Here is a 27,370-nt window from a genome sequence, read left to right on the forward strand (position 1 = left end):
AGCAATACCCTGTTTAGGCAATTTGGTTGTAAATTTTGTGTAATGCTTACAGTCTTACATCCTGCTCATGAATGGTACTGTATAGTACACATAGTCATGAGGATACTTACAGTATGTTAAACTGCAGACAGAAAGACTGTGAAGCAAAGGTCTTTGATCCACAAGCTTTGAGAAAAATATCAATTTGATGGCCGTCATTGACAGCAGGACACAGAGCACCGTATGCTGGTCAATTCTACTGAATTCCATCTCCAAAATACCACAAGGCAAAGTTGAAGTGGTGAAGATACAATAATGATGAATGAAACAGCATACAGTACATTTTTGTTTGGGCGCTTGACAGGTTTGATCATATCAGGGTCATGATTGTCAGTCAGTTATCTCCAGATGGAGGTTCATGGTCTTTTTACTGTCAAAAAATACACTTGAACTTCACTGCTGGGAGCATACAGACAGAGTGAACTATTTTTTCCCATTTTTTAACGATGTGAACTTATTAAAGTTTTGCCAGAATGGAGATTGTCCTGATTTGGAAACATGGAATTCGACTACATCTGATTGTTGTGTGTCATCAGAGAGCAGAAAGGGTCCATGAGACGAGGGGTCCGATGGGGAGACACACCTGCTCTGGCTCAAACCTGCTCAGCACAAAGTCAAAAGACAGAGACAGGAGATGTTTGAGAAATGACAAAAATGTACCCAATGGGAAGAAAGTGGCAATGCTCAAAGCATAATCAAAATAATCAATGCACAGCGATGATGAATCATGCTTCACAACATACAGTACAGCCCTTAAAATGTACCATGGTGACTAGCCACAGTTTTCAACTAAATACCATAGTTAATACAGTTACTATTTTAAGAAACTGTCAATTCTAATTTATATAATCTGCATTGGATATAAAATATCAAACCAATTGGAATCTGCAAACAAATGATGATGAAGCTTTTCTCAGAACTGACTTTGTTATTCTGTTTCAATTTTCTGAGCCACCTTTTTGTAACCAACTGGCATCTACAGTAGGTCATCATTTGTCCAAATAATAGCACTATGCAGTAACTATGGTATTTTAGCAGAATTACGATAGTCATGGCAAAATCAATAAGTACGAACTACAGTCATACATTCTAAGCAATTCCTAATATATTTAATTTTTCCAACTATATGATATAAGCAGCACCAATATATATATATATAAACATAAATAGGCAGTTGGTTTTCTTGCAAAGAAAAAAAGGTTTCCATGGCATTTTGAAACACAATATTTTTCCTTTAGTTAATTTGTGTTGAGTACACAGGCCATCTTAAAGGGATAGCTCAACCCCCCCCCCCCCCCCTCCAAAAAAATTCATCATTATTTACTCACCTTGTTCTAAAGCTGTATGACCTTTATTTTCCGCAACACAAATCTTCTGCTCACACTTGTCCATATAACAGCAGTGAAAGGCCTCCCCTTTCCCCCTAACTTCCCTTTGTCTCAAGCACTTGGATATACACATCATTGCTATGTGGTGCAATTGTTTACACAAGTATTCACATGTGGTAGTTTCATGTGTTTAAAGAGGTCTGATTGCTGTCATTTACTCTTAAATCAGTCTATGCAAATGGTTCTTCAATTGCCGTACTATACAGAAAAATTTATAAAGGTCAATTCACAAAGGCTGAAGGCAACAGAGGTTATGTTCTGCAATTTACTTATCATCATCATACCAATTTCAAAATTAAAGATCACAATGGGAGAGAGAGCAAGCACTGGTATAAAATTATTGAAATCATGAAACTTGAAAAAATTCTATGAAATGTTTTTATCTTCACAAATTCGGTGTTGGGTTTTTTTCTGGTAATCAAATAAAGACATAAAACATTAATTAAATTTATTTATTTTTATTTTATTTTTATCATATGAAATTATCATATGAAATTAATCATATGAAATTTGTCAAACAACGTGCTGCACAATGAGCTTTACTGTTAAAATTAAAACATGGAAGAAAAATGGTGATTATTCCATAAAAAAATTAAGTTTGATGATCATTTATTTGTATTGGTGTTAGTATTATTATTACATTGAGACATATATAAATTCTACTGTACAACAGTAATATATTTCAGTCAAGTATAACCAAACTTTTATTTTGATGAGTTGCCGTGAAGACCTTTGAGTTTCTGTGTTTATGACATGACAATAGTTTTGCTCAAATGAAGCGGTTAAATGCTAACAAAGTGACTTTCAGAGTGGATCTAGAGTCTGAAGATGAAGATGAAGTTCTTGCATTCATGTCCTCATATAGGCAAAAATCACACGCGCTTCAGTAAACTGCGCGTCGTCATTCACAAACAACATGCAGGATTCGTATTTAAATTGTCTTTTTGCGTGTTAATATTCACACACTAGTCTATATCGCGATTTGATTTCAAGTGTACTGAACACTTCCCGTCCTGGTCCTTCTATCTCTAGGCAAGGGGATGAAATGGGAGCATTTCCGCCGAGTGAATCCCTGTGGACCTCCCATTCCTCTACTCGCACGTGTCTTCCAGGTTGAGTTTCTGGATGAGTTTGGCTTTGCAAGAAAACAAGGAACACTGGCTCCTCCATCCTCACTACCCTCTGTGGTGGGGCGGTGCAGGGGTACTCGGAGATTCCTCACGTGGAACGGGGGATTACGGTACATTTATACCACATTATATATTTTATGTACGTTTTCACTCGTCTCTCACTGCCTCTGCCCTGCACGCTATGGCAATCTTGCAAGTCTACCAAGGCAAGCACAACCTATTGCTTAACCTGACAGAAATACGGGATGCCGAGAAAGTGCGCTCTCCCAAGGTGGCCTATTCAGGGACACTGTCAAAGACTTTGCACAACCCTTATTGACAGGCAAGAAACAGATGGAGCCGATAAAACCCATTTTGCCCCCTTCTACAGCTGCACAGCCATCACCTGGACTGGCAGCCAGACCAGCACAATGTTCCTCACGCAGGACGGTGGCACCGCACGCCAGTCAACAGGCTACTAAGAACCATCAGAAGACTTCAACCCAGACGGGCAACCCATGGAAGGAGGAGAGGCCGCTAACCTGGTCAATTAGGGTTGAGCCTTACTCCTGGTGGAGGGACGGAAGACGGACCTTTCATTTCTACGGGCAGGAGTTTCCTTAGAACCAGTGTCTAGATGTGTTGTTACAACAGACACAAGACAGGCTGGGGCGGCAACATCGGGGTCCTGGATAGGTCCTCGACTGCACTGGCAACTGCCTCGAGTTGTTGGCTGAATTGTAAGCCTTTTGAGGAGGTTTTGACCTAAGATCCAGGGCAAACATGTGAATTGAACCTGATTTTCAGGTTCCTAAGATATGCACATCCTCATAGAGCGTGCCTCATCCCCTCTTGGGATATCTCTGTGGTCTTACAGGCCCAAAAGAGAGATCCATTTGAGTTTTTACTGTCAAGAGGGTGGGGGACTTACAAGCCCTTTCAGTTAATGAAATGTGCCTAGAGTTCGGGCCGGCAGACTCTCAAATTGTCCTGACTCCAAACAAACGATGGGACACTGGATTGTGGATGCCACTCTCTTGGCTTAACAGGGTTATGGCTTACTGTGTCCCATGGGAGTGAGGGCTCACTCCACTAGGGGCGTTGCAGCCTCTTCGGCTTTGGTGAATGATGCCTTGTTAGCAGACATCTGCAGAGCTGCGGACTGAGCAACACCTAATACCTTTGCGAGATTCTACAATCTCCTAATGGAACTGGTTTTGTCTTGACTCTTGGGTACCAACAGGAGAACTCAGATGACTAACAGGGTGTAGCGCTCAGCGTTCAGTGCCTTTCCCCTCTACAACATGATAACAAGGTTGTGAGTGGTTTGGAGTGCACTTGGTAAGCAAAGCTTGCCGGCATCTGCACCACTAAGGCTCGTAACGCAGTTCAGTGAGTTGTGGCGTTTAGTATTGGGACCCCTAGTGTCAGTATTTCCACACAACGTGGAAGTGACGGGCAGATAGGGAAAGTCTTGGTTACTATTGTAACCCCCATTCCATGATGGAGGGAACAAAGAAGTGTCCCTCTTGCTACAACTCCGAACTGCCACTGATGTGCTCGAGAAGCCGCCTCAGCCTCTCAGCACAAACCTTGTCATCTTTATTTGCTTTACTTTTCACAAAGCATTATTTTGCTTAGCTTCAGCTATGATAAAGAGACATCAACTCTTTATTGTACTCCTTTTTCATGTTTGGTTTGATTTCAAAATAACAATAGTGTTTCTGAAAAATTGTTTAGTGCACCTTTAAATAATGGCACAAATACCAGTAAATTGACTTTCACAAACCTTAGTAAATCACGTTGCAAAATTGAATTAAAAACTTTCCTCCCATAAATATTGTCTGAAAGGGAAACTCCTACAAATGCATAAGGTCAGCCACAAAAATATATGTATCCACGCCTTTTCTTCACTAATTCTTCACTGCGTGTCTTTAGTAAATTCTGACAGTAGTTTTGTAATACCCTAAGTGGGATTGGCTGGTGCAGTCTGTTAGTAAACATGGCTATTCAAGTATACGGCTCAAATCACATGAGATTACTTCCTGATACTTTTGCATTCTTGAAGACGGTCACCATTCACTGCCATTATATGGACAATTACAAGCAGGACATATTTTTCATTCCTCCTTTTATCTTCAGAAAAAAAAGAATGGCAAAACCAGGGTGAGTAAATAATGAATTCTAATTTTTGAGTGAACTATCTCTTTTAATATCTATTTTACTTATAATATATATGGTCCTATTTTACGTATTGTTTAACAATATTCTTAGGTTTTTGGGTCCAATATTGCTTTGGTATAGTTGCATTTCAAAGTCGTTGCCATGGCATTTTGTATAAAAACTAATTCTACTTTAAACGCTCATAAAAATACCTTTATCATTTTCATACCATGTCCATATAATATGGCCCTCTTTCTCAAGATGATTGCTATCAATGAATCTGCAAATTCAAGAACATACTTCACCGTTTGTCAGTGAAGCATTGAGGATTCACAACAGTGTAAATATGACAAGAAAATATAAAATGGAGAGTATTCACTATAAACCACATTTGCCTTCACTAAAAAAAGACAAATACAAATAGCTGAAAGGAAATATTAAGGGGCCAAGCAAAAATGCAGAAGGTCCATTATAACAAAATAATTTAGCATGTAGCTGTCAGGTTTCTGTCACTTCTGTCTAGTTTATATCTTGGTTTGGTGACAGAGCTCTGACACTCCTGGTTTGTCATGTGCTAGTGTTATAGTCCTGTTTGTTGTGAGCACATGGCTTGTCATGTGTTTCCTTGTGCCATGTGCTCTCCTGTTGATTGTCTAGCCCCTCCCATCTTGTTATCCAATTATTGATTAATTTGCCCAACCTGCCTTCCCTCGTTACCCACTTTTGTTTGCTTCCCTATTTATTCTCCCTGTGTTAGCAGTCCTGTGCTGGTTCGTCATCTATGTATCATCGTGTTCCTGTTTCCTGCCATAGTTCTGTTGCATCTTGAGGCCTGTCCTGTTTTCCCCCATGGGGAGTTTTGATTGTATTTTGTTTCATTTTTATTATTAAATAACCTTCATTCCTGCACTTGAATCGTCGCTTCACTATTTCACCATTCCATGACAGTAGCATTTCCTGTGATAGTATTAGGGCAAACTGGTTTAACAACCACGAGGAGAAGAACGACATAAAATTGCTTAAAACTTTTGCCCAATAGGTGGTCCTGTTACAAAATGTCAATCTGCTAAAATCAGCTTTTTTAGAAGGCCAACTTATAAATCTTCATGTAGGCTTTTGTTATTTTGGTAACACTTTATTTTACAGTGTCATTGTTACATATGTTACATGTAGTTACTATAGCAATAACTATAAATTACGCATAATTACATGAAACTAACCCTAACCCTAAACCAAATCAAACCCTAATCCTAACCTTTTAGTAAGTACATGTAGTTACTTAATATTACTCAGTACTTAAATGTATAATTACAGTGTAACAACGCCACCTTAAAATAAAGTGTAACCATTATTTTTAATAATTTGGTATTTCTCAAAACACAGTTCCAACAAACATAGTCCACAGGCTTTCGACAGAGAATACATTTATTGAGATGGTTTGGGCCACTGGTGGTGTGGACTGGGATGGCTGGGAAAACAGGCAGGGAAGCCATGGTCCCCCCACTTCAAGGTGTCTCCATTCTTCCAGGAGAGGATGGGATCATGCTTCTCGAGCCATGAGTGCCCTAGCAAAATGCCGGCGGTGGATTTCTCCAGAACCGAGAGTTCGATGTGGAGGCAACCAACTTGTAGCTGGACAGGACCCACAATAAGACGGAAGGCTTTTCGGGCTGAGCGATTTACCAGTTATTGACTGGACTTGGTCAGTGGCTTGATATATCCTCTTCTCAAGTTTGAGTTGGTGGCAGAGTTTCCCGGAGATAAAGTTGCAGACTGACCCAGAGTCTATAAGAGCTGGGATTTAAACAGATACATCAGAAGCAGTACGAGTTAAGATGGTGGTAAGTCATGACAAAATGGCTTTGGGACCTGTTAAAGTAACTCGGGACGAGGAGGTCAGACCAGACATGAGGCAATAGCGTGTCCACTGGCACCACAATATAAACATAATCTCTGGGTCAGCCGACGATGCCGCTCAGCCGGGGTAAGTCACAAATTGTATACTTGCATGGGTTTCTCTCCTGGTTCTGGAGTGCTGGATTTTATTGGCTGGCGTATGTTATGAAAGGACTCCATGGCAGATTGTTCTTCCTTATAGTTTCTAATGTGTTTAGCGACTCGCAGAGACAACTGAATAAAATGTTCCAGCCCCATTGTGTCATCGAAGGCGAAGAGATGCAGTAGTGGGTCAAGACCTTGTCGATAGGTAGTAAGTAGTGCTCATTTGTTCCATCAACTAAAGGTCACTAGGGTACACAACTTGAGAGCAACTTTTTCCCTGCCGTAAATGATATAGTTCAGTCAGGACCACTTTGAGAATGAATGAGCTTAAGAACTACAGTTGATTAGAGTAGGTGGAGTAACAAATCGGCTGAGCGTCAGATGATATTGTTTCGCGATCAGTGGTCTGCTGAACTTCGCTTGAATTCCATTCGATCACTCAAGCTCCATTTGTTCACCTACTGAGGAATCTCCTGAAGGGGGTCATAAAACTTCCGTGAAGCGAGTAGTGAAGCTGTCGAGGGATTGGGTGACCGGTCCAGCTTGGCTTCAGAGTGCTTCTGCCCACTGAAGTGCACAACCAGACAACATGGACAAGATGAAGGAGATTTTGGTCTTTTAAGTGGGGAAGCGATGCGGCTACATCTCTAGGGCGAGCAAACATTGCAGGAGGAAGCCATTGTCTTCCACCAAGCCATAGTAGGGTGCCGGGTTGACCAAGGGACTTGCAACATACACAGGTGGTGAGGCAGAGCTCTGGGAAGTGACGTGTGTGGTCAGTGCAGATGCGGGTGCATGTGCAGAGAGAACTCTGCAAAGGTTATCCACCAGCTCGTATTGGGTTCATTACCGTTAAGTTGTTGGTCTGGCCTCCTGTCAGGATACCATACTCAAAGACAGATATTGGTTATTGGTAATTGTTTTATGTTGTAGGTTATGAATGGTGATGATGACGGACGAACTGGATGAAGCGCACTCCTCTTGAAAAACACAGTTTACAGGTAATCTTTACCCACAAGTTTCAGGCAAGAAGGCAAAGGAGAGTCTTGGAGAGACGAAGGAGACTCAGAGTAATCAACGCAGGTGATAAACAGGGCTTCCGAGCTGAACCACCAAGGTAAGTAGAGCAGGTAAGGAGTCTGTTTCCATGTTCGAGGCCAGACAATGAGTGACTAAGAGGCGTGAACTTTTGTACTGGTCCTGCAGTGATGAGGAACAGGGGATGGTGATTCGAAATTGGGAAAGAGTGAGCACTGTGTGGGTGTAACGGGAGAGCCTGGCATTCTACCACGCGACTATGAAGTAATTTATTGTAAAAGTGGAAAAAAGCACTCCAAGCAACTGAATGCCATATCACAGTACATATTTCTGAAATTTAACAGACTAAGGCAATTGTATTTGGTCCATCATCCCTCTTAAATAAGTCTAATCTCAGCTTTGTTATTGACAGGCGCACTTCACTTCAAGCTATCAAAAATTTGGTGGGGAGCATGATCCAGCATGTCTGTGAGATCTGTGGGTTCAGTGTATATCTCTCTTAAGAAGAGAGTACTAGCAGTTTATAAAAGAGCTGCTGGTACATAATATTCATTCTGTGAACATCATAACGTAGAAATGCATACCAGCTCACTTTAAGCACTACTGTCACTGCAACATTCACTGTATCAGTGGTCAAATAATAAAGGTGGAACCATACTGTTACGGTGTTTATTCATTTTGTCATGTTTCTGGTTTGTGGTTTCTCTGTCTTTGGTCTTTTATCCAGTTTGTGCCTTGTTAATTGTAGTCTGTTATCCTAGTCATGTCATTATTAGGTCCCTTGTTTCAGGTGTGTTGTCTTGTAAGGTTGTATGGTCCCGCTCGGTGTTCTGATTTGCCCCAGCTGTGTCTTGTTCCCTCATCCCATCTGTGTATTTAAATCCTGTCTGCTCTTTTGTTCGGGGTCAGTTATTGAATGTATGTTTTAATGTGCGTACCACGAGTATCTTGTCTGTTCTGTATCTGTAATTAAAGTCTACTGCTGCATTTAGATCCGCCTACTGCCTTTGCTTCCACGCAAACTCGTAACAGAATAACTGACCCCCTAGGATCTAGCAGCTATGCCTACCTGGAGTCCTGATGTCCAGATCCTCCGTCTTCGCCAGGAGAATCGCGCCATCGAGGATTATGTCGCAGAATTCCTCGAGCTGGCATATCTCGCGCAAATGAACACCCACGGCTTGAAGATTATCGGAACCACTCCGGTCTCCGATGCCCGAACCTGGTCCTCACGGATCTTTAGAATGGTACGTTGACCTGGCCCTGTTGTGGAGCGGTTCCCCATTTACTGTGGGCGTGGAGGAGAAGCTGCGAGAGCCTGCGCTTAACGTCAGCCCGGTCGCGCCCGCGCTTCACTTCAGCTGCTCAGCCGAGACCACGCTCCACGAGCCTGCGCTTCACGTGAACCGAGTCGAGCCCGCTTTCCACGACATGCCTGAGATTCTTCCTGCCGAGACCGACATGCCTGAGCTTCTTCCTGCCGAGATCGACATGCCTGAGGCTGAGCTTCTGTTTTCCGAACCCGCACGTCGCTTCAGCCTCGACGAACCCGAGTCAAGTGAGTCAAGTGCCGCCGAGTCAAGTGAGACCGCGCTTCCCGAGTCAAGCGAGTCAATTGCCGCCGAGTCAAGTGCCGCCGAGTCAAGTGAGTCAAGCGCCGCCGAGTCAAGTGAGTCAAGCGCCGCCGGGTCAAGTGAATCAAGTTCCGAGTCAAGTGAGTCTACCGAGTCAAGTGAGTCTACCGAGTCAAGTGAGTCTACCGAGTCAAGTGAGTCTACCGAGTCAAGTGAGTCAACCGAGTCTACCGAGTCTACTGAGTCTACCGAGTCTACTGAGTCAAGTACGTCCAGTAGTGAATCAAGCCCAGTGAAGCGTCGTCGCAGAAGGAGGAGGAGGACTCGTTTGCTTCGCCAGGCTACGGAGGGCGTTCCCAGACTCCTCGCCCTGCCGGCCCCGCCTCTGCGCCTCGCCCTGCCGGCCCCGCCTCTGCGCCTCGCCCTGCCGACCCCGCCTCTGCGCCTCGCCCTGCCGGCCCCGCCTCTGCGCCTCGTCCTGCCTGCGCCCTTCAAGCTCCGGGAGGCCTGCCCGGAACCCATCTACCACCTGGAGGTTCCTCCCGAGGATTTCCCCAAGTATTTTTTGGGGGGGGGGGGCAGAAGGTACTCCGTGAGGGCCATGGAGACGACGTCGACATGGTCCTCATCCTCGTCTGAGTCTGCTCCGACCTGGCCACCATCTCATCGTGCTCCGCCCTGGCCTTTGCCACGCCATGCTCCACCCTGGCCTTTGCCACGCCATGCTCCGCCCTGGCCACGTCACATCCTGCTCCGCCCTGGAGGCTTCCTGTTCCGGGCAAGCCACGACCTCGTCAGCCTCCAGGGCGCCCACCCTCCCGCCCCTATTTGATGTTCATTCAGTGCGGGGTCGCGCCTTATGGAAGGGGGGGATAATGTTACGGTGTTTATTCATTTTGTCATGTTTCTGGTTTGTGGTTTCTCTGTCTTTGGTCTTTTATTCAGTTTGTGCCTTGTTAATTGTAGTCTGTTATCCTAGTCATGTCATTATTAGGTCCCTTGTTTCAGGTGTGTTGTCTTGTTAGGTTGTATGGTCCCGCTCGGTGTTCTGATTTGCCCCAGCTGTGTCTTGTTCCCTCATCCCGTCTGTGTATTTAAATCCTGTCTGCTCTTTTGTTGGGGGGCAGTTATTGAATGTATGTTTTAATGTGCGTACCACGAGTATCTTGTCTGTTCTGTATCTGTAATTAAAGTCTACTGCTGCATTTAGATCCGCCTACTGCCTTTGCTTCCACGCAAACTCGTAACACATACACCTTTCTATGATAATTAATTATACAAGATTTTAGTTATTATAAACATGCTGGTAGTCTGCATTTTTTTTTACTGTGTCCGCAAATGTCTCTGTACATTTGATCCAACTTGTGTATACATTTAAAGAATCATTTGATAACAAACAATAGGTAGATTCACTGGATCATGATCTAGATCTGTAAAAATGTGTTCTGGGACCTAGTATGGATCAAAGGGATCAACGTGTTTTCTTGGTATCTCTGTTCATCTGTTTTTGTATTTACTGCCATTACTTTGCCTTGCTAATGTTCATAAATATTCCAGATCCTGACAAGGTTTTCTTTTTTTTTTTTTTTTTTTTTACTAAAAATGGATCTGCTCTCAGATTGCAGATAGCTTTTGTTCAAGATTTGAATATCTACTGGAAGGGACTTTATCATTGCACAAGCAGAATGGGTGTGGACTGATGATTAACTTCCTTAAAGATATGCATATGTGCACAAAGGTTCGGCTTAGGAAAAGCTTTTAACAACTTTCCGTCTGCATGGTCAGACGATGATTGCTCTTAGAGGGGATTTTAGAATGCTTTTAAACCACACGTGTCAAATGTTATAATCAAAAGAATTGTCACATTTTGAGCTGTTGGTGTTACAGAGCTGATGGTGTTATAGAGTTTGAGTGACAAAGCTCAAACTTGGTCTAGGGACCTTTAAGACCCCCATTAATCATTGTGCCCATGACAAGAAGGGTTCTATTGGCTGCCACAGACTTCCACTACCCGAGAAGAAAAAAAAAAAGAAAAAAAAAAACTACAGTAAGTGCAAATTCACCTTCAGTGCTTGGCCCCTGTAAAATACAGCAATCATTTGAATATAAAACCTGTTTACAAATAAAACACTGTTTACACATTTTTACACTGAAATATGAAATATGAATCCAATTTTATGTCTTTTCATTGTTGCTTGAAAATGGACATCTGGGAAACAACATCTGAATTATCAGTTAAATTGTGAGAAATTGTATAGAATAAAAATGAGAAACTATTTCTAAATCTAATTCTATAGTGTTTAATGGAATAACTATTCTGTGATTTCTCACTTGAAGAAGATGCTAAAAAAAGCCCTGTGTTTGCTATTGAAACCATAGCTAGTAGACAAGTTATAACATCTTTTTAAATATATAACCATACTCTACACTATTGAATGATACATGATGAACAGTAGTATTTAAAAGGGTCATGAAATGTGGAATCAAATTTCCTTGATATTTTGACATACGAGGTATTTGTACAGAATTACAAAAATCTACATTTGTTCCTTTTAGTAGTATAAAAAACAACTGTTAATTTGATTAAATTGAAATAGCAATTAACAAGACATATTCAATTGTTGTGATTAAGACAAAGAATATTCAATTAAATTGTGATTAAGACAAATTACACTCCCTTTATTATCGCCAGAGCTGTCAATCAATTCAGTTGAGCACAAGTTTATCAGTGATTGAGTTCTGCAATCACACCAAAGCTTCGTTCTAATGATGTTATCTACATTGCACAAATCTGTGATTTACATTGTGTCTGCACTTTGCTGGTTATGATGAGAACACAATTGCAGAACAAAATATAGTGCATAGAGCTCTAAACAAAATTCTGGCCATTGCATTCATGTGCTCACATGTCTGTGAACAGTTAAAGGCCCACAGAGAAGGAAATGAAGTCGTTATTTATTCATTTTTTGTGCACAAAAAGTATTCTCGTCGTTTGATAAACTTAACATTGAGTCACTGTAGTTGTTGAGTTGAATCTCAGGAGTGATAATCAAAGAACTACACTTCCCAGAGTGCACCACCAGCAGCAGCAAACCGGCTGCTTGTCACCTGATTGTCATTGTCACTGATTTGGAGCACCTGAAAAAGCATGGAGGTTCTCAGTCAGTCAAAAAACAAACTTCAGAGAGAAGAGGCTCCAAGTCACTCATAGGTTCATTCCAAAGACGCCAATGGTCTGTAAAATGTTTTATTTATTTTTATGGTGTTTAAAATGCTACTTAATATGTTCGAACTGTGTTTAACTGCTGTGTAGATGTTTAAGTAAGACATTGCAGCATTGCCTTCGTTTATTTTGTGTTTGTGCTAAAATAATATTAGATTTTGAGTTTGTAAAAATGGACAGTATAAGATGCAAAAGGATGGTATAAAGGAAGATTCATGAAATCACATTTTTCTTTTTTCAATGTAAAAGGCTTAAGTGGTTAATTCATTTAAAATTTATTAAAAATGTTTAATTAAAATGTTTAAATAAAATTTTAACTTTTGTTCTCTGTCTTTAAAGGTTTACAACCTAATTTGCTGAACAGAACAATCAACTGACAAAGCAAAAATAAAATTGATTGAGTCGGAAATTTGAGTTGTCCTTCTGTCCTTTGGAAGTTGAACTGGAGTAGGACTTGACAGTAGTCACTGTAGGACTATTTTAACGATATCTTTAATAACGTTTAGGGGCTGGCAAGCTTCAATCCCTTAAGAAGCCTATGGAGGATTGATCCAGCTCTCAGATTTAATCAAAAATATCTTAATTCGTGTTTCGAAGATGAACGAAGGTCTTACGGGGTTGGAACAACATGAGGGTGAGTAAATACTGACAGAATTTTCATTTTTGGGTGAACTATCCCTTTAACCCTCTGAGGCCCGCGCGATAGTCTCGCTTTTTTTCTTATCAGTGCAAAAGAAACTCAAAATACTCTGTTGATTTTGATCTTACATATTAAGTGTTGTACATCATTAGATCCTGATAAGTGTATATTTTTATTGTGGATACTCACAATAAAAATAGTGTTGTGCTTGTCGCCAAATAAAGAAAAAAAAAATGCTTGTTCTGCCTTCTCTCTGTCAGTTAAGTCCATTCTGAAACGCGTCCGAAAATTAACTGTAATTCCGCGAATACTTGTCATACAGGCACGAGTGTTTTTCCATAATGAGGCTTGAACTCTCTTCTTTTAAATGAATTAATTTATATAAAAAAACAAATATTCTCTGTTTATGTAATCTGTATGAAAAGAGAGAGATGTCAGTCTTTTTCTTTCCAGCTCATTATACCTGATTACGCGTTAATGTGCCACGCCCACGGAGAGCGTGCGGTATTCAAACGCAAATGATCTAAGGCAAGCCATTCAAACATGCCAACGCCCACCAACTGGATTATAAAACGCATCATGTTTAGTCAGTATCTTACTACAGTTGTGTACACAGCGTATCCCTACGCTGTGAGCAATAATACTATCTAATAACCCTGGAAAATGTACCAGAAGTGCTAGTAGTTTCATTTCGAGGAGCAACGGATCCAACTGATGTAGTAAGTCATTTATTTTTAAGTGCTTTGTTCTAATCGCGATATTGAATAGTGTCTGACTGTAAACCGCAAAAAGACTTTAAATATGAATTGCTTGTCTATGTGTATTCTAAATTATGAATGAACGGCACAGGCGCGAACGCTCTTTGTTTACTACAGTTATACAGCACGTGTCTGTGCCGTTCATTCACTCTCGCACCTACATTAGTAAACGTTATGTTTACATGAACACATCCAAACTCTATTGCTATAGCCTACTAAGATGAGTAAAAATAGACTGAAATATGTTTAAATAAAATGTCTGTATAAGCAACAAACTGCAAATTCACATGTAAATGCTAATATATCATACACAATATGTTACAAATATTGTAAAAAAGACTAAATATGAATGTTTAGACAAGATTTTGTGATTAGTTTTGGATAGATTATAAAGTTTTGACTGTAAAAAAAGACTACTGTCACATTAAATGGGTACGCTTTTGTTCACCAATTTCTTCTCATAGTTAAATATACTATAGTATGATGTTTTGTCAAAAATAAAGTAGGTATATTGAATTATCAACTAAGATGTTATTATAGTGTTTGTTCTAATATTCAAACTAATGAATCCTTACCTTTTTTAATACGCATGATAAAATGTATACTTTCTACAAAGAAATACACTTGAAATATTGTTTTAATTGTAATTGTTGTTGTAATTGTAACCTATTTGTAATTGGTTACAATTTCTAATTGTAAAATATGTATATATAGATCATTTCTTTTGTCCTTGCATTCTTTGGGATCCTGTGACACCTGTGTGAAAGGGCTAATTAATATGCAGCTCATTATGAATGTGGCACATTATCTGGCCTTTGTCTTCTCCGGTGTGAACACGCCTCCACGCATATAACCTTTCCAAACAAAAGGTGTCTTATAAAATTTAAATCAATGTATTGTTTTGTGTAAATGATTAGGCAGGATGATTTTCAGATAATTTTGAAGCAAAAATTCTAGGCAACAACACCCATTAGTCAAAAGTCTTGTGGACACATATTTAGTATGTGTTTTGTGGCCTTATTTCAGACACTTTAAGTTTTAGTCTTTTCAATAACCACGCATAAACATTATTCTCTAAAAAATACAAACATGTACATGTTGCTCACATATTACGGTAGCCCCGTTTGTGCTATATAGAGTGAATTTACACCTTTGCCATTAACATGTTTATAAATAACTGAAAAAAGCACAAATGTCAGAACACCTCAAGAACCCCAAAAACCCCTTAGACCTCAGTTTTTAACATAAAAACCATTGATGGAGTGGTGTCATGTTATGGGTTTTGTTTCTTGTTATTGTCATGTTTCTGTGTCCTGTCATGTGATTTGCTGTTTGTCATGTGATCCTGCCATGTGTCTTGTCATTGGTTAATCGTCTGATCATTGTTTACAGGTGTTCTTTGTCTTGTAATTAGTCTGTGTATTTAAGCCCTCATGTTTGCCCTAACTTTTTCGAGTATTGAATGTTTCCTGTAATGTCGTGCAAGTTTATGTTCTTGTTTTGAGTTCCATGCCTCGTCATGTCTTTGTTTTATGATTGATCACGCTTTGGAATAAATTGCATTTGGGTTCTCACCAGGGACGTGCACAGGGGGGTTGCTTAGGTTGCCCGGGCAACTGCCCATATGCCCTTCTCGACTCAAGTTGCCCTTCCGAGAAAAAAAAAAAAAAATCGTACAATGGCTGCAGAATTTCACATAGGCCTAGATACATTTTTTTTTTTTTTTTTTTTTTTTAAATTCGCAAAGCCTCATTCACTTCCATTCGTGCACCGAACGTGAAAGTCAGTAAGGTAAGGGCAAACTGTTTACGTGGCTGCAGCGCTGCACGCGACCGGTGCGTAAGACCCCACAAATTACTTAAGGCCCCGCCTCCATCTCGTGTCATAGCGTGTCAATTAATGTGTACAACATCCATGACAAAATGAAGCGAAACTATCCTTCTGGTCACGAAAAGAGGAAGAAGAAAAAAACCATGAGAGTGAATTGCGGGAACAACAATCAGGTAAACTTGTGTTCTCTCCTCTCTAAGTTTGATGTCAGCAAAGTCTGATGTTTTTCGGTCTTGCTAACCTAGCTGGGCAGGCAGTGCATCTCTTGCATCACTTTGTGCCTGACAAAAGTGAGAGTAAAATAAAAAAAATTATTACGTTTGTTTTTGATAAACGACAAAGTGCAACGGTGTTTGTTTACTGCAGCTCGGAAAACATAACCGCGTGTGTTATCGTGCGTTCATATGCGCGTGCACGAAATGAAACTCGCATTTTTCAAGCAGAAATATGTGGAGACCAGACATACTGTACAATACATGCACGTGAATGATGGCACTCCCAATCAAAGTCACATTTATAAAACAAGAAACTGATTATCTAGTCTCAGTGTAGTTAAAAACTCTAAACAACTGCACTAATTATGCAAGATAGAAAGCAATGTATTGACAATTTGACATTGATTGACTATTGATCTATAGGCTATATTGAATTTAAAATGTTGATTAGCTGGACATACTGGTCAATATGGATGCACATCCCTCAGTAAATAATAACCATAAATCAAGAATTGCTTCAACATGCATAATAATAAATAAAAAAAATCATACTGATGCCGAAAATACCCAGGCTGTATGGAGAACCAAAGTTAATCCCAAAAGCCAAAGCTCAGGGTTATAATTTATTATTTTCTTCTTATTTATGTTTACGTTAATATTCACTTGTTATGTTAACATTCTATAGAAAATACTCTATTCAATAAATATTGTTTGTTTGAACCTCATTCTGTTCTATATTGTTGTACTTATTCTTTGACTGTTTTGTTTAAAGGAGGGAGGGTTGTATTGGGAGCACTGAAGTGTCAGGTGTGATTGTGTGGCAATGGCAAATGGTTTACATAGCTCACGGCGTCACAGGTCAGGTAGAGGGCCCCTTTTGCTTAGGGCCCCAGGGGGAGTTCAGGATCGGCCCTGAGTTTAGCAGTCGATTCTGTTCCCTACCGGAATTCCTGTTCCCTTTACGCAATCATACTACAAATCATGCGTAGTTGCCCGTAGCCTACCATCAGAACTGAATACGAGCAAGAAGCACAACTGAATGTACAGGAAGCCCTTTTTTCAGGTCAGAGCAACTGCCCCTCATAATTCCTGTGCACGTCCCTGGTTCTCACTACTACTTGCAAAATAAGTTGGACGTCAGTGCATACTCAAACTAAAGTACACCATTTTTTAAAGCTTTTTTTACCCTTTTTTTTTTTTAAGCTTTAAATATTAATTCTAAACCATATTGAGCCCTTACTTGCACATTACAATAATATTAAAGCAGGGTTGCCAACTATCACACATTTGGCGTGAGACACTTTCGGGGTCTGTCTCACACTCTGACAGAGCCACTCTGCCCAAGTAAATCTCACACCAAATTGGTAATCCTGCTTTTGATATGAAACAAGTCTTAGCTTACAAATTCTGTAAGTTGTAATACTAAATTCAAATAATAAATAAAATGTTGGCGCACTTAATGAGGCATAACAAATCGCTGTAGCGCCTTAGTTAAAGAGCCGTTGAAAACAGAGTTGCAACATGTTTTGATCCGGCGTAGCCGCCAAATGGTCACGTGTTTTAATGGATCTCTCAATAGTTCCAAACTACCAATCAATAAATAGTCCAAAGTGCTTTCAATAAATTTGAATGTTTAAGCAGGATAGGCAACAGCTTCACTATACAGGTATTTGCTGCAATTTTTGGTAACCATGTCAGTATAGTGTGCATTAATTTTTATGTCGACGACATTTACAGTGTCATTTTATTTTGGAGAGTGATAGAGAGGTATTAAATACTATTTGTGCTATAATTATAGTCCATTAAATTACCACTTAAAATAATATTTTAAAGGATTTGTATTACAATTATTGTAGTATTTAAGGTTAAGATAGAGAAAAGGATTCAAATGCAAAGAAGCAAATTAGAGTCCTTTTGTGGACAGAAAAATTATAATTTTCATTTGTAATGCCATGGTTTGCCCACTAGTTGCCTGTATGGCTCTTTAATAAATATACCATCTACTAGTTTAGTTGCTCTAAAGAGTATTGCAGGTTATAACTGCTTACCTATTTTTAGGATTTGCATTTAAATAAATACTTAGACATGATCAAACACTAGGATTTTTAAATGTGAAAATTTAAAAAAGTGAATGACTTTTAATGATTCTCATATAAGCACACCCAAGTGAATGCAAGCAAATACAGAATTGAACCCAAGAAAAGCTTAAATAGTGCTAAAAGGCAAACTCCATTCAACAAAAGATTTTTTCCCCTTGTACAGTAGGCTATATACATATGAATTGATACTGAATCAAGATCGAAATCAATATTTGTGTCAATATGAATGAATGTCTTGTCTGAGATAAATGCAATGCTACGTAATATTGTTTTTTTTATTGACGTCTTTCCGCGGTTGAAACAGTGATTGAGCGATTAACACGAGATGCGTTTCAGTAAGTTGATTGTGTTTAGGCAGGCATGGAGATAGGTGGAAATCCAGTTGCAGCAGTTTTTATTGAAAACAAAGACAATCCAAATAGAGCCTCAAAACCAGGAACATGAACAGGAGCAGAAACATGAAACATAATTAAACGAGAAGGAACAGCTTCACAACATGCAAAGACAATAACCGACAAACCAAGACTGAAACACAGGGGAAAATATACACAGGATAACAAGAGATTAACAAGGCACACCTGAAACGGATTAATCACTGTAATAACGAATGAGGGTAACTATAGCAACAAACAGGGTGGCATAGGGCACTGAACAAGGAAGTAAACTCCGAAACAATGGGGTACAGAACACACTTCAAAACAAGAGTCCATAAATACAAAACCAAGACGGGAACAGAGACCTGGAGAAGCGACTGCCAAGGAGCGGCTTCCAGATGCTCCAAAACAGTCCATGAGGGAGGTGGAGAAGATGTGGACCTGGGGGCGGAATGGAGGGCCAGGCCCATGGAGGGAAGAAAGAACTTGAGATGGAAGTAGTGCAGGTAGCCAGGACAGAGCAGGCTGGTCAGACGGCCAGGGCGGAGCAGGCTGAGCAGGTGGTGGTGCTGGAGACCACCACAGTGAAGCTGATGGGACGGGTGACAACCACGGCAGAGCAGATGGGATTGGTGACCACCCTGGTGGAGCAGGCAGAGCTAGTGACCACCAAGGTGTAGCTGAGGACCACCACGGTGGTACAGACGGGACTGGTGACCACCATGGTGGAGTAGCTCGGACTGAAGGTCCCCACGGTGGAGCAGATGGGACTGGTGAAAACCCCAGCGGAGCAGGTGACCACCAAGGTGTAGCTGAGGACCACCACGGTGGTACAGACGGGACTGGTGACCACCATGGTGCAGTAGCCCAGACTGAAGGTCCCGACGGTGGAGCAGATGGGACTGGTGAAAACCCCAGCGGAGCAGGTGACCATCAAGGTGTAGCTGAGGACCACCACGGTGGGGCAGACGGGACTGGTGACCACTAGTTAGGGTGACCTCTTTGGTCGTTTAAGGACCGCCAGGAAGTTCAGGGTTGATCTCTTTGGTCGTTTAAAGGCCGACGGGAAGTTCAGGGATGACCTCTTTGGTCGTTTAAGGACCGACAGGAAGTTCAGGGATGACCTCTGTGGTCATGTCAGGGCAGACAGGAAGTTCAGGGATGACCTCCATTGTCTTGTCAGGGCCGACAGGAAGTTCAGGGATGACCTCTGTGGTCGTGTCAGGGCTGGCAGGAAGTTCAGAGTCGGCCTTCGGGGTTATAGCAGAGCCATCAGGGGACATAGAAAGTTCAGGAATGGCCTATGTGGCCATTACAGAACAGTCAGGAGACACAGAAAATTCAGAGGAATATGCCACCGCCTCGGGAGAAACAGACGAGGTGTGTGCAGACCAAATACACAAAATGGCTGCCGCCATCACATGGAGCACAGAATAGACGGGAACAACCTCAGAGGCAGACAGTGCTGAGGCCAGTGGGCTTGAGAGCGCAAGCCTTGGGATCAGCAGGGGATCCGCCACACTGGACATCAGTTGTGAATGCCTTGAGACGGGTCTGGTGGCAGACATGATGGCTGAGGACTTAGGCATTGCGGCCATGTTGGCTGGAGACTCTAGTTTGGCGGCCATGTTGTGAAAAGGCTCTGGTGTGAGGGCTGCTACCTCCACGACGCCCACAGTAAACGCAGAGCCATCTAGTTGTAATGCCAGATTAATTCCTCCATTTTAGTCAAATGGGTCAGTTCACTAAAGTCTGTCACATACTCCTCAATAGGAGATTTTCCTTGATGGTAGTGATGGGACGGTTGATACCGGGGCTCCGATGCTCCAACAGTTTTCAAAGCACTATAGTATCACACACTGTACAGATGCTTGTATCGAAATGACAATACCACGTGATTGACGAGGTTTGCAGCTTCGAACGTCATGAAGTATCGGAAGGTCGAAACAGCTGGTTTGAAAAAAGTTTGCACTTCGCAACCCCCCAATGAATAAAAAGGGAATGATTATCGAGGAGGCATTATTTTATTTAAATTTTTTAACACTATATTTCCCTATAACATAGATTGTAAAAAACTTCTCAACTACTCACGTCAATTACTTATTACTATACTTGTATGTTTTATATTATTGATCAATAGATGAATCTGTTGACCAAGCTACACATGACAAGAGTTGTGGTCTCATTGGCACAAATTAATTTAGATGAGATTAGATCAGATTAGATAGAACTTGTTGATCCCAGATTGATTCCACTCTTGTAAGTAACGGACTTCCGAAGCTTTGTTTGGTCACATGCTTTTTCTGCTCTGCTGTGATTTGTTAGATATGGTGGAGAACACAAGTCTGACCACTAGATGTCGCTAATGCGCATTGTGTTAAAAGCTTCAAGTAATGAAACTTTTCGGCACATTTTGATGAAAGCCTCAAATGCTTCATAATGCCTCGGTATCCCATCACTACTTGACGGAGACACATGATCCTCTGTGCTGGATTAATTGTGGTCGGTGTAGCAGGCATTCAACAGCTTCACACAACATGCAAAGACAACAATCGACAAACCAAGACTGAAACACAGGAATATATAAACCGGGTAACAAGAGGTTAACAAGGCACACATGAAACGGATGAACCACTATGACAACTAATGAGGGTAACTATGGCAACAAACAGGGTGGCATAGGACACTGAACAAAGAAGGAAACTCCTAAACAAGGGGGAACAGAACACACTTCAAAACAAGAGTCCATAAACACAAAACCAAGAGAGCGGCACACAGACCGTGATCATGATCATAGCTGTGATCATGATCATAGCCTGGTCAACGATCATGACAGTTGTACTGTATCTTTCAACATACCTTCAATGTTCATTCAAGTTTATTCTGTAACTAGCATTAAAGAGGAAGGGATTGCTCCGCACTCCCACTTGAACTGAGGTGTCTATACTAGATGTCTGCATGGAGCACTCGAGACCCGGGACCCGTACGGGTTTGGGTCTATATTTTAAATGGTCAGCCGGGTCCGGGTCGGGTCCCAATCTATTACTTCAGGTCCCAGGTCTGTTTGACATTGCGTGTAATAGCCTACCCAAGTCGATCGGACTCAGAGAACACCCAGTCGTGATCAGAGTCAGTCAGCACTGCTTGTGTGTTTTTTGTAACTTGCAACTTGTAAAATTAGGATAAGAAAAGTGTGAGCCAGGAAATAAGGTTAAAAAAACCCCACAAATTGCGCTAAAAGGCTGCTCCAGGCAGCTAACGCGAATGTACAGTCTCAAGCGTGTCATGTTTCTATGGCAACCAGATCTTCTGCAGTGACACCATGACTTTACCAATTGACGATTGGCTCTTTTACTTAAAGGCGGGACTTATTCCGCCAAACCGTGCTTTACACTTTCTCCAGTTTTTATAATATGAATGAACCGTCTTGTTTAATCTTAAAGTTTTGGTGGTCAGACTCGACGCAGAGAACACAGAGATGATAGCAAATAAATAATGCTAAAGTCAGCGGCCATGGCACTGAACGAGCAATCATTATTATAGTTATTAAGGGCAAATAGTCAAAGTTATTATGCGAGTTAACTCTTGTCGAAATGCAAATCTGCAAAGTCTCTTTTGTGATCCGTCACCGTGACTTCAAGTGGACTTTTGAATCTGAAATAATGAGTGGATTAAGTTTGGAATAATATGTATAGAACTTTCTTGTCTGAGGATTGTGCATCACAGTCAGTCAGGTACAAGGAAGGGAGACGACGGCTAACGTTACTAAAATTAGGTAAGACAAAAAGTTTTATTTTTCGCAACTGGTTTATTGACTTGTTAATATCAATTTAGTGTGGAATATGTGACAGTCGGGTCTGTGTCTTCTCGCTGGGTTCCGGTCCAGCTTTCAAATAATAGACAGATCCGGGTCGGTTCCGGGTAGTACATTTATGGCATTTCTTGGATCTGCACGGGTCTGGGTCCAGCTTTTGAAATAATAGGACTTTTTTCTGATTTTTTTTTGACCCGTGTAGACCTCTAGTCTATACAGCGATCTCACGCCACATCAAAGAGTGTCAAAATGGCATTTAATGTTTGAATTTCATGCTAAAATGGACAGAATTTGAGAGATTTTGAGAAACTTTGTTTCTTGTCGAAAGTAAACAAAACAGAGATTATTGCGATTATTGGTGGTTAATGGACTACAACTCTATTCGTCGGGACACGTGTACCGAACTGAAAGACATGTACTGAAAAGACTGGGTACGAATACATGTACTGTTACACCCCTAGAAGGGACGATGAGTAAAGGCCAATCAGAGACTGTTTTACAGCAGAAGCGTGCTTAGATTGAAGAATAGAAGCACATGACCGAAAGATCAGCGCTCATCCACAAGGATCTAAATTCATGTATTTGAGCTATTATAGTCATGCATGTAGGATTTTTATACTTTCATACAAATACAATTGTGTCTCATTTGATTGGGTGGACCAGCTGTCAATATGAGTGGGCCAGTGCCACCGTGGCTCTTATGTAGCCTCACCAGTGCTTTGATGCAATGGGAGTAGATTAGTTAGGGGTTAATAATAAGGGGTCCGTCCAGTATCTTTTAAACTGCGTTATATAATGGTAAATAAACAAAGCTATAGATTGTGAAATCGAATATTTCTGATTCTTTAACTGCTCAGCATAGTACGTCAGTTTCGTGTTAGTTTGAGTCCCGACTGGAGATACTTTCCCAGTCTTGTTTCTCTCCTCTCCCATTGCTTCTTATTTCTTTGCTTCTTATTTCTTCAATTCTGTCCTATCTAGTAAAGGCAAAGAAGCCCATAAATAATAAAAAAATATATTCTTGAATCTTTATTGGAATGGCCCACCTAAATTTGTTCAAATAAATTGGACTTCCAGTGCTACATAAGAGAGATAATACATTCTCAGAGAGTGCATTTAGTTTTAACCTTAGCTCATTCAGCCGCAAACAATGCAACATCAAAGCGCTATGTATTTTAGAAAAAAAGGCTCATTACTATTACTAAAATTGCTGAGTAGAGCTACTGTCACAGTACGGAATGCTGTAGTTCTGATAGTTGCATCACTACTTTTATTAGTTTTCTCCAAGGAGAAAAAGAAGCAAAAAAATCTACATATGTGTTCTTGTCTACACTAGCTTACTGGAGTAAAGCAACAATGATAAGACGGGTGTTAAAAATAGAAAAATGTTGAATTCACCTGGTATCGTTTTGTTGTCTCACCTTTCTGTTTGGTTACTTTACGCACTGTCATGGCAGCTTGTCGTTTCTGATATTCAGAAATTTCAAAACCTAAACAAAACCAACAACATCAGAAACGGAAGATATAAGGGAAGATCACAAAAAAACAACCATTTTTGTGGCATTAATGACATATGGAAATGCTTTTGAAATAGCAATGATAAAGAATGAGAACGCAAATTTATGCAACTTTACCAATTTTTTCATCCTCTTGGACCATCTTGCGCTCCTCATGAAAAGCCCTCAGCCAGCGAATCTTCTCTTCTGGCTTCTTTGCCAGAAAGACGTGAATCTCTTCGCTGTCTCTGTTGTGCAGCTTGAACGCATTTTTCACACTAACGTTAAAGTCGTCGTCTCGTCCATCAATAGCATCTCTCACTGCATACCTATCCATGTCAATACGTCCTTTGTAGTAAAGTATGTCCCGTCGTATCAGGTCCTGAGAAGAGATGCAGTGCTCACTGAAGGTAGCTTTCAATGACCACAAAAGAATCGAACTCACCTTTGCAAAATGACTGTTTAAATTGAATAAATACAAGGCTGTATATGATTTACATCTACAGTAGTGGCAAAAGTGATGTTCACAGGGGATATTTGTTTATGATGACCCTACAAGTTTGAATAAACCAACAAAATATGAGGAACATATTTGTAAAATATGTTAAATATGAGGGAAGAACAAAACACTAAACTTGGTTAAGGTATTTATCTGACAAAATGATTTGGCAAAAAAGGCAAACTACAGCTACTAGTTTTATTTTACTACACAAAAAAATGCTGCATAGAAATACAAAAAGCTCAGAGGGAAAAACATCCATTGACCATTGACTGTTATTAATATTTTGTTAGTGTGAATGCTTGCTAAATATCTGTTTAAAAAAAAAAAAAAAAAAAAATTTGGAAAAGATGCAACGAGCAGATTTGAAGTAACATATTTTGTGTTGTCTTATCATTAGGCAGATTTAGCATGGTGTTGTCAGAGTGTGATACAGATTGTGTAAAGCACGTGTCTTAAATGGTTGAGAGTTGGCAACTCTATCTCCATTTGATTTTACTTGTAAAAGATCTGCATCTGCTACTTTGAGTTATTTTAGATACATACAAACATACAGATTTAGGATGCGTTTAGAATGCAGTTCTAATTTATAATCACATTTTGAGATTCAAATCTGGCAATGTAAATTAAGATATGCTTATTAATTTAAATTAGTCTATGAGTAGTTTTATGATCAGTGTTTACACTTATTTATTTTTCTCATTGTTCATGCTGAAGACCTCAAATCCTTTTTCAAAGGGAACACAATATATTTTGTAAATGCCATGTACCTTTTTGCACAAGACCAGCTGATGATCAAAAAGGAAGAAGACTCGCTGCTGACTCCTGCCATAAGGCTGATATATCCACGACATCTCACCCGTGTAGATCAGCTCTGAACTTCTGTCCAGAATGTCATCACCCTAAGCAAAACAAAACAAAACTTGGTAGTCAAGGCAGACAAACTGGGATTGGCAGTGGACACACTAAAGAACGTTTTATTAATAAAATGGGTTATTCCCAAAAAGGTTTGATTCCACACCACTTAACACACCTCCCAGTCCAACACTGAGGCTTGCCATTGAGCGATCTTGTCAATGTTCTCCAGTCTTCTTTTGCGCTCATTGATTTGCTGGGTGACGTTCCTCATGACTGCAAGTGCTGCTGCCACATAGCGGTAATCACTGTGGTGGGGAACATAAAGAGCCACAGACTATTGATATATTATATACATATAGAACTCATAAAACATGGTTTGGACGTGACTCATAGTAAAGACACAATCTGGCCAAACTAATAACACACAAACAATTGTACACTGTAAAACTTAACAAGTGTCCTACCTAACACTTTCTATGTGAGTTGACTTAAATTGTAAAAATCTAGGAATTTGGAAATGTAGGAACTAGGAATTGTACTATTTGCATACTATGCTTTTGTTACTCAGAAAACCCTAGTTAATATAAATTGATAATTTGAGGCAGAACTTAAACTGAACGAGCTGCATTAGATTTCTAGTTCCCAGCATGCTTTGCTTCAGACTCTAGGAGCAAATGTTGAAATGAAGTTATGTTATGTGTTTTTGCACAATATTAATAGATTAATAGGAGTGAGATTAGCCGGTGTTTTATGTTCTGTTATGTTTGGTTTTCAAAGGGTTTTTACTGTGTCTGTATTTTGGGGAGGTTAACATTGTGCTGAAGGTCGAGGATGGGTCTGCAAACTCTGCTTTATTTAAACAGCAGTACCAGTACTGATAAAGTGGTAGTCTCTTAGAGTAGTTAGTTAGAGATAGTTAGCTATGGCCAGCTTGGTTTTTAACAAGTAAATCAGATAACTGTCAAAGTAAATACAACTAAGGAATTCCAAGTTGCAGGAAATGTTACATTAGTTAGCTCAACTTAAATGAGTTGTTCAGAATACACACCCTGTATACGCATTTAACTTTAAATGGATTTTTGAAACTAGTTGTTGTTGAAATTTAAAAAGTGTTTTTTTACTAACCCTAACCCAGTTAGAAGCCTTTTTAAGTAAAGTTAACTAATTAGATTTTATACTGAAATTTTCAAAATTTTATTGAAGTTACAACTTTATTAAGTTTTCCTTTAAATTATATTATAGTTGTGCAAAATCATTGTTAATGTACATTATGACTTCACCCTAGGCTGGAAGAGTGTGTATAGGCATTTAAATTATATAGTCTTTCTCTGGATTAACAAAAGTCTATGTTTCATATAGAGAGATACACAAATATACTCTGTTTTTACAGCACTCATCTACGTCACTTTTTCAATCTTGAAGCGAATTTTTTGCCCGTATGTTGATTAGATTCATTGTTTTGGACTGCCGTCTGTCTGGTGTGCATCATAGCCTATATTTGAAATATGTTTGAGGTTTAAAATGGTGTTTTAGCAATGAGCAAAATAAATAGCACAGACGCAGCAGCTCATTTCCATAATGACCAATGCAAACTACCAAGAGCTGTGCAAATTAGCATAGGGTCGCAGCAAATTAAAAATAACGTGGCTTGGTAATTGATATGTTCGGGTAGTGTCTTCCTCTGGCATTTAAAATAAATTAACATGAGTTGAGAAATTTCTCTCCCCTCTACCACACACTCTCCACGGTTCTTCCTCCTAGCAGCAACTATCGCAGCCATGTCAAGAGCTAAATAGGATAAGAAATGCTTTTTTCAGTGTTAAATTATGGCACAAGCCCAATTATGGTAAATTGACTACCACAAACCTTAAGAGAATCACGTTGCATGATTCATTTATATACTCTCCTCCCATAAATTTTGCATCTGAAAGTGAAACTCCTTCGAAGGCATTTGCAATAAGGTCAGCTGTAAAAATAACCCTGTCCACACATTTTCAGTGCTAATTTCTCACTGCTTAAATCCTAATAGTAGTTTTGTTTTAATATCAAAAGAGGGTTTGTGTTGGTACAAGCTGTAAATAAATCTGGCCGTAATTTTCTTTTATGGTCTCTGAACCCCGTGAAGTAGCCTTGACTACCCCCTAGCCACCCCATGTGTTAGCAAAATCATTAAATATTACATAGTGAAATTTAGTGATGATACTGCTATTCTAAGCTTATTATATAAAGATCAAGACATCTCGTCTTACCAC

At 40.1% G+C, this 27,370-nt stretch overlaps 1 protein-coding gene across 6 annotated transcripts in view; it reads right to left on the reverse strand.

Annotated features, from left to right (window-relative positions):
- Positions 1 to 319: 319 nt before the first annotated feature.
- Positions 320 to 27,370, reverse strand: part of arhgef9b (Cdc42 guanine nucleotide exchange factor (GEF) 9b) — a 75,677-nt gene continuing 48,626 nt past the window's right edge. For 3 of the 6 annotated variants that reach the window (XM_077235698.1, XM_077235695.1, XM_077235694.1), the window contains 5 exons: positions 25,294 to 25,423; positions 25,031 to 25,162; positions 23,900 to 24,143; positions 23,687 to 23,755; positions 320 to 638 (listed from right to left, as the gene is read on the reverse strand). In XM_077235698.1, the coding sequence (XP_077091813.1) occupies positions 463 to 638; positions 23,687 to 23,755; positions 23,900 to 24,143; positions 25,031 to 25,162; positions 25,294 to 25,423 (751 nt within the window). In that variant the 3' untranslated portion in view covers positions 320 to 462. Of the gene's footprint in view, positions 639 to 23,663; positions 23,756 to 23,899; positions 24,144 to 25,030; positions 25,163 to 25,293; positions 25,424 to 27,370 lie in introns of all 6 variants that reach the window. The other 3 variants (XM_077235696.1, XM_077235699.1, XM_077235697.1) reach the window with 2 other exon arrangements.

Source organism: Siphateles boraxobius, unplaced genomic scaffold, assembly GCF_051911475.1.
Source record: "Siphateles boraxobius isolate OS27281-9 unplaced genomic scaffold, OSU_SipBor_1 2, whole genome shotgun sequence".
Lineage (NCBI taxonomy): Eukaryota > Metazoa > Chordata > Actinopteri > Cypriniformes > Leuciscidae > Siphateles > Siphateles boraxobius.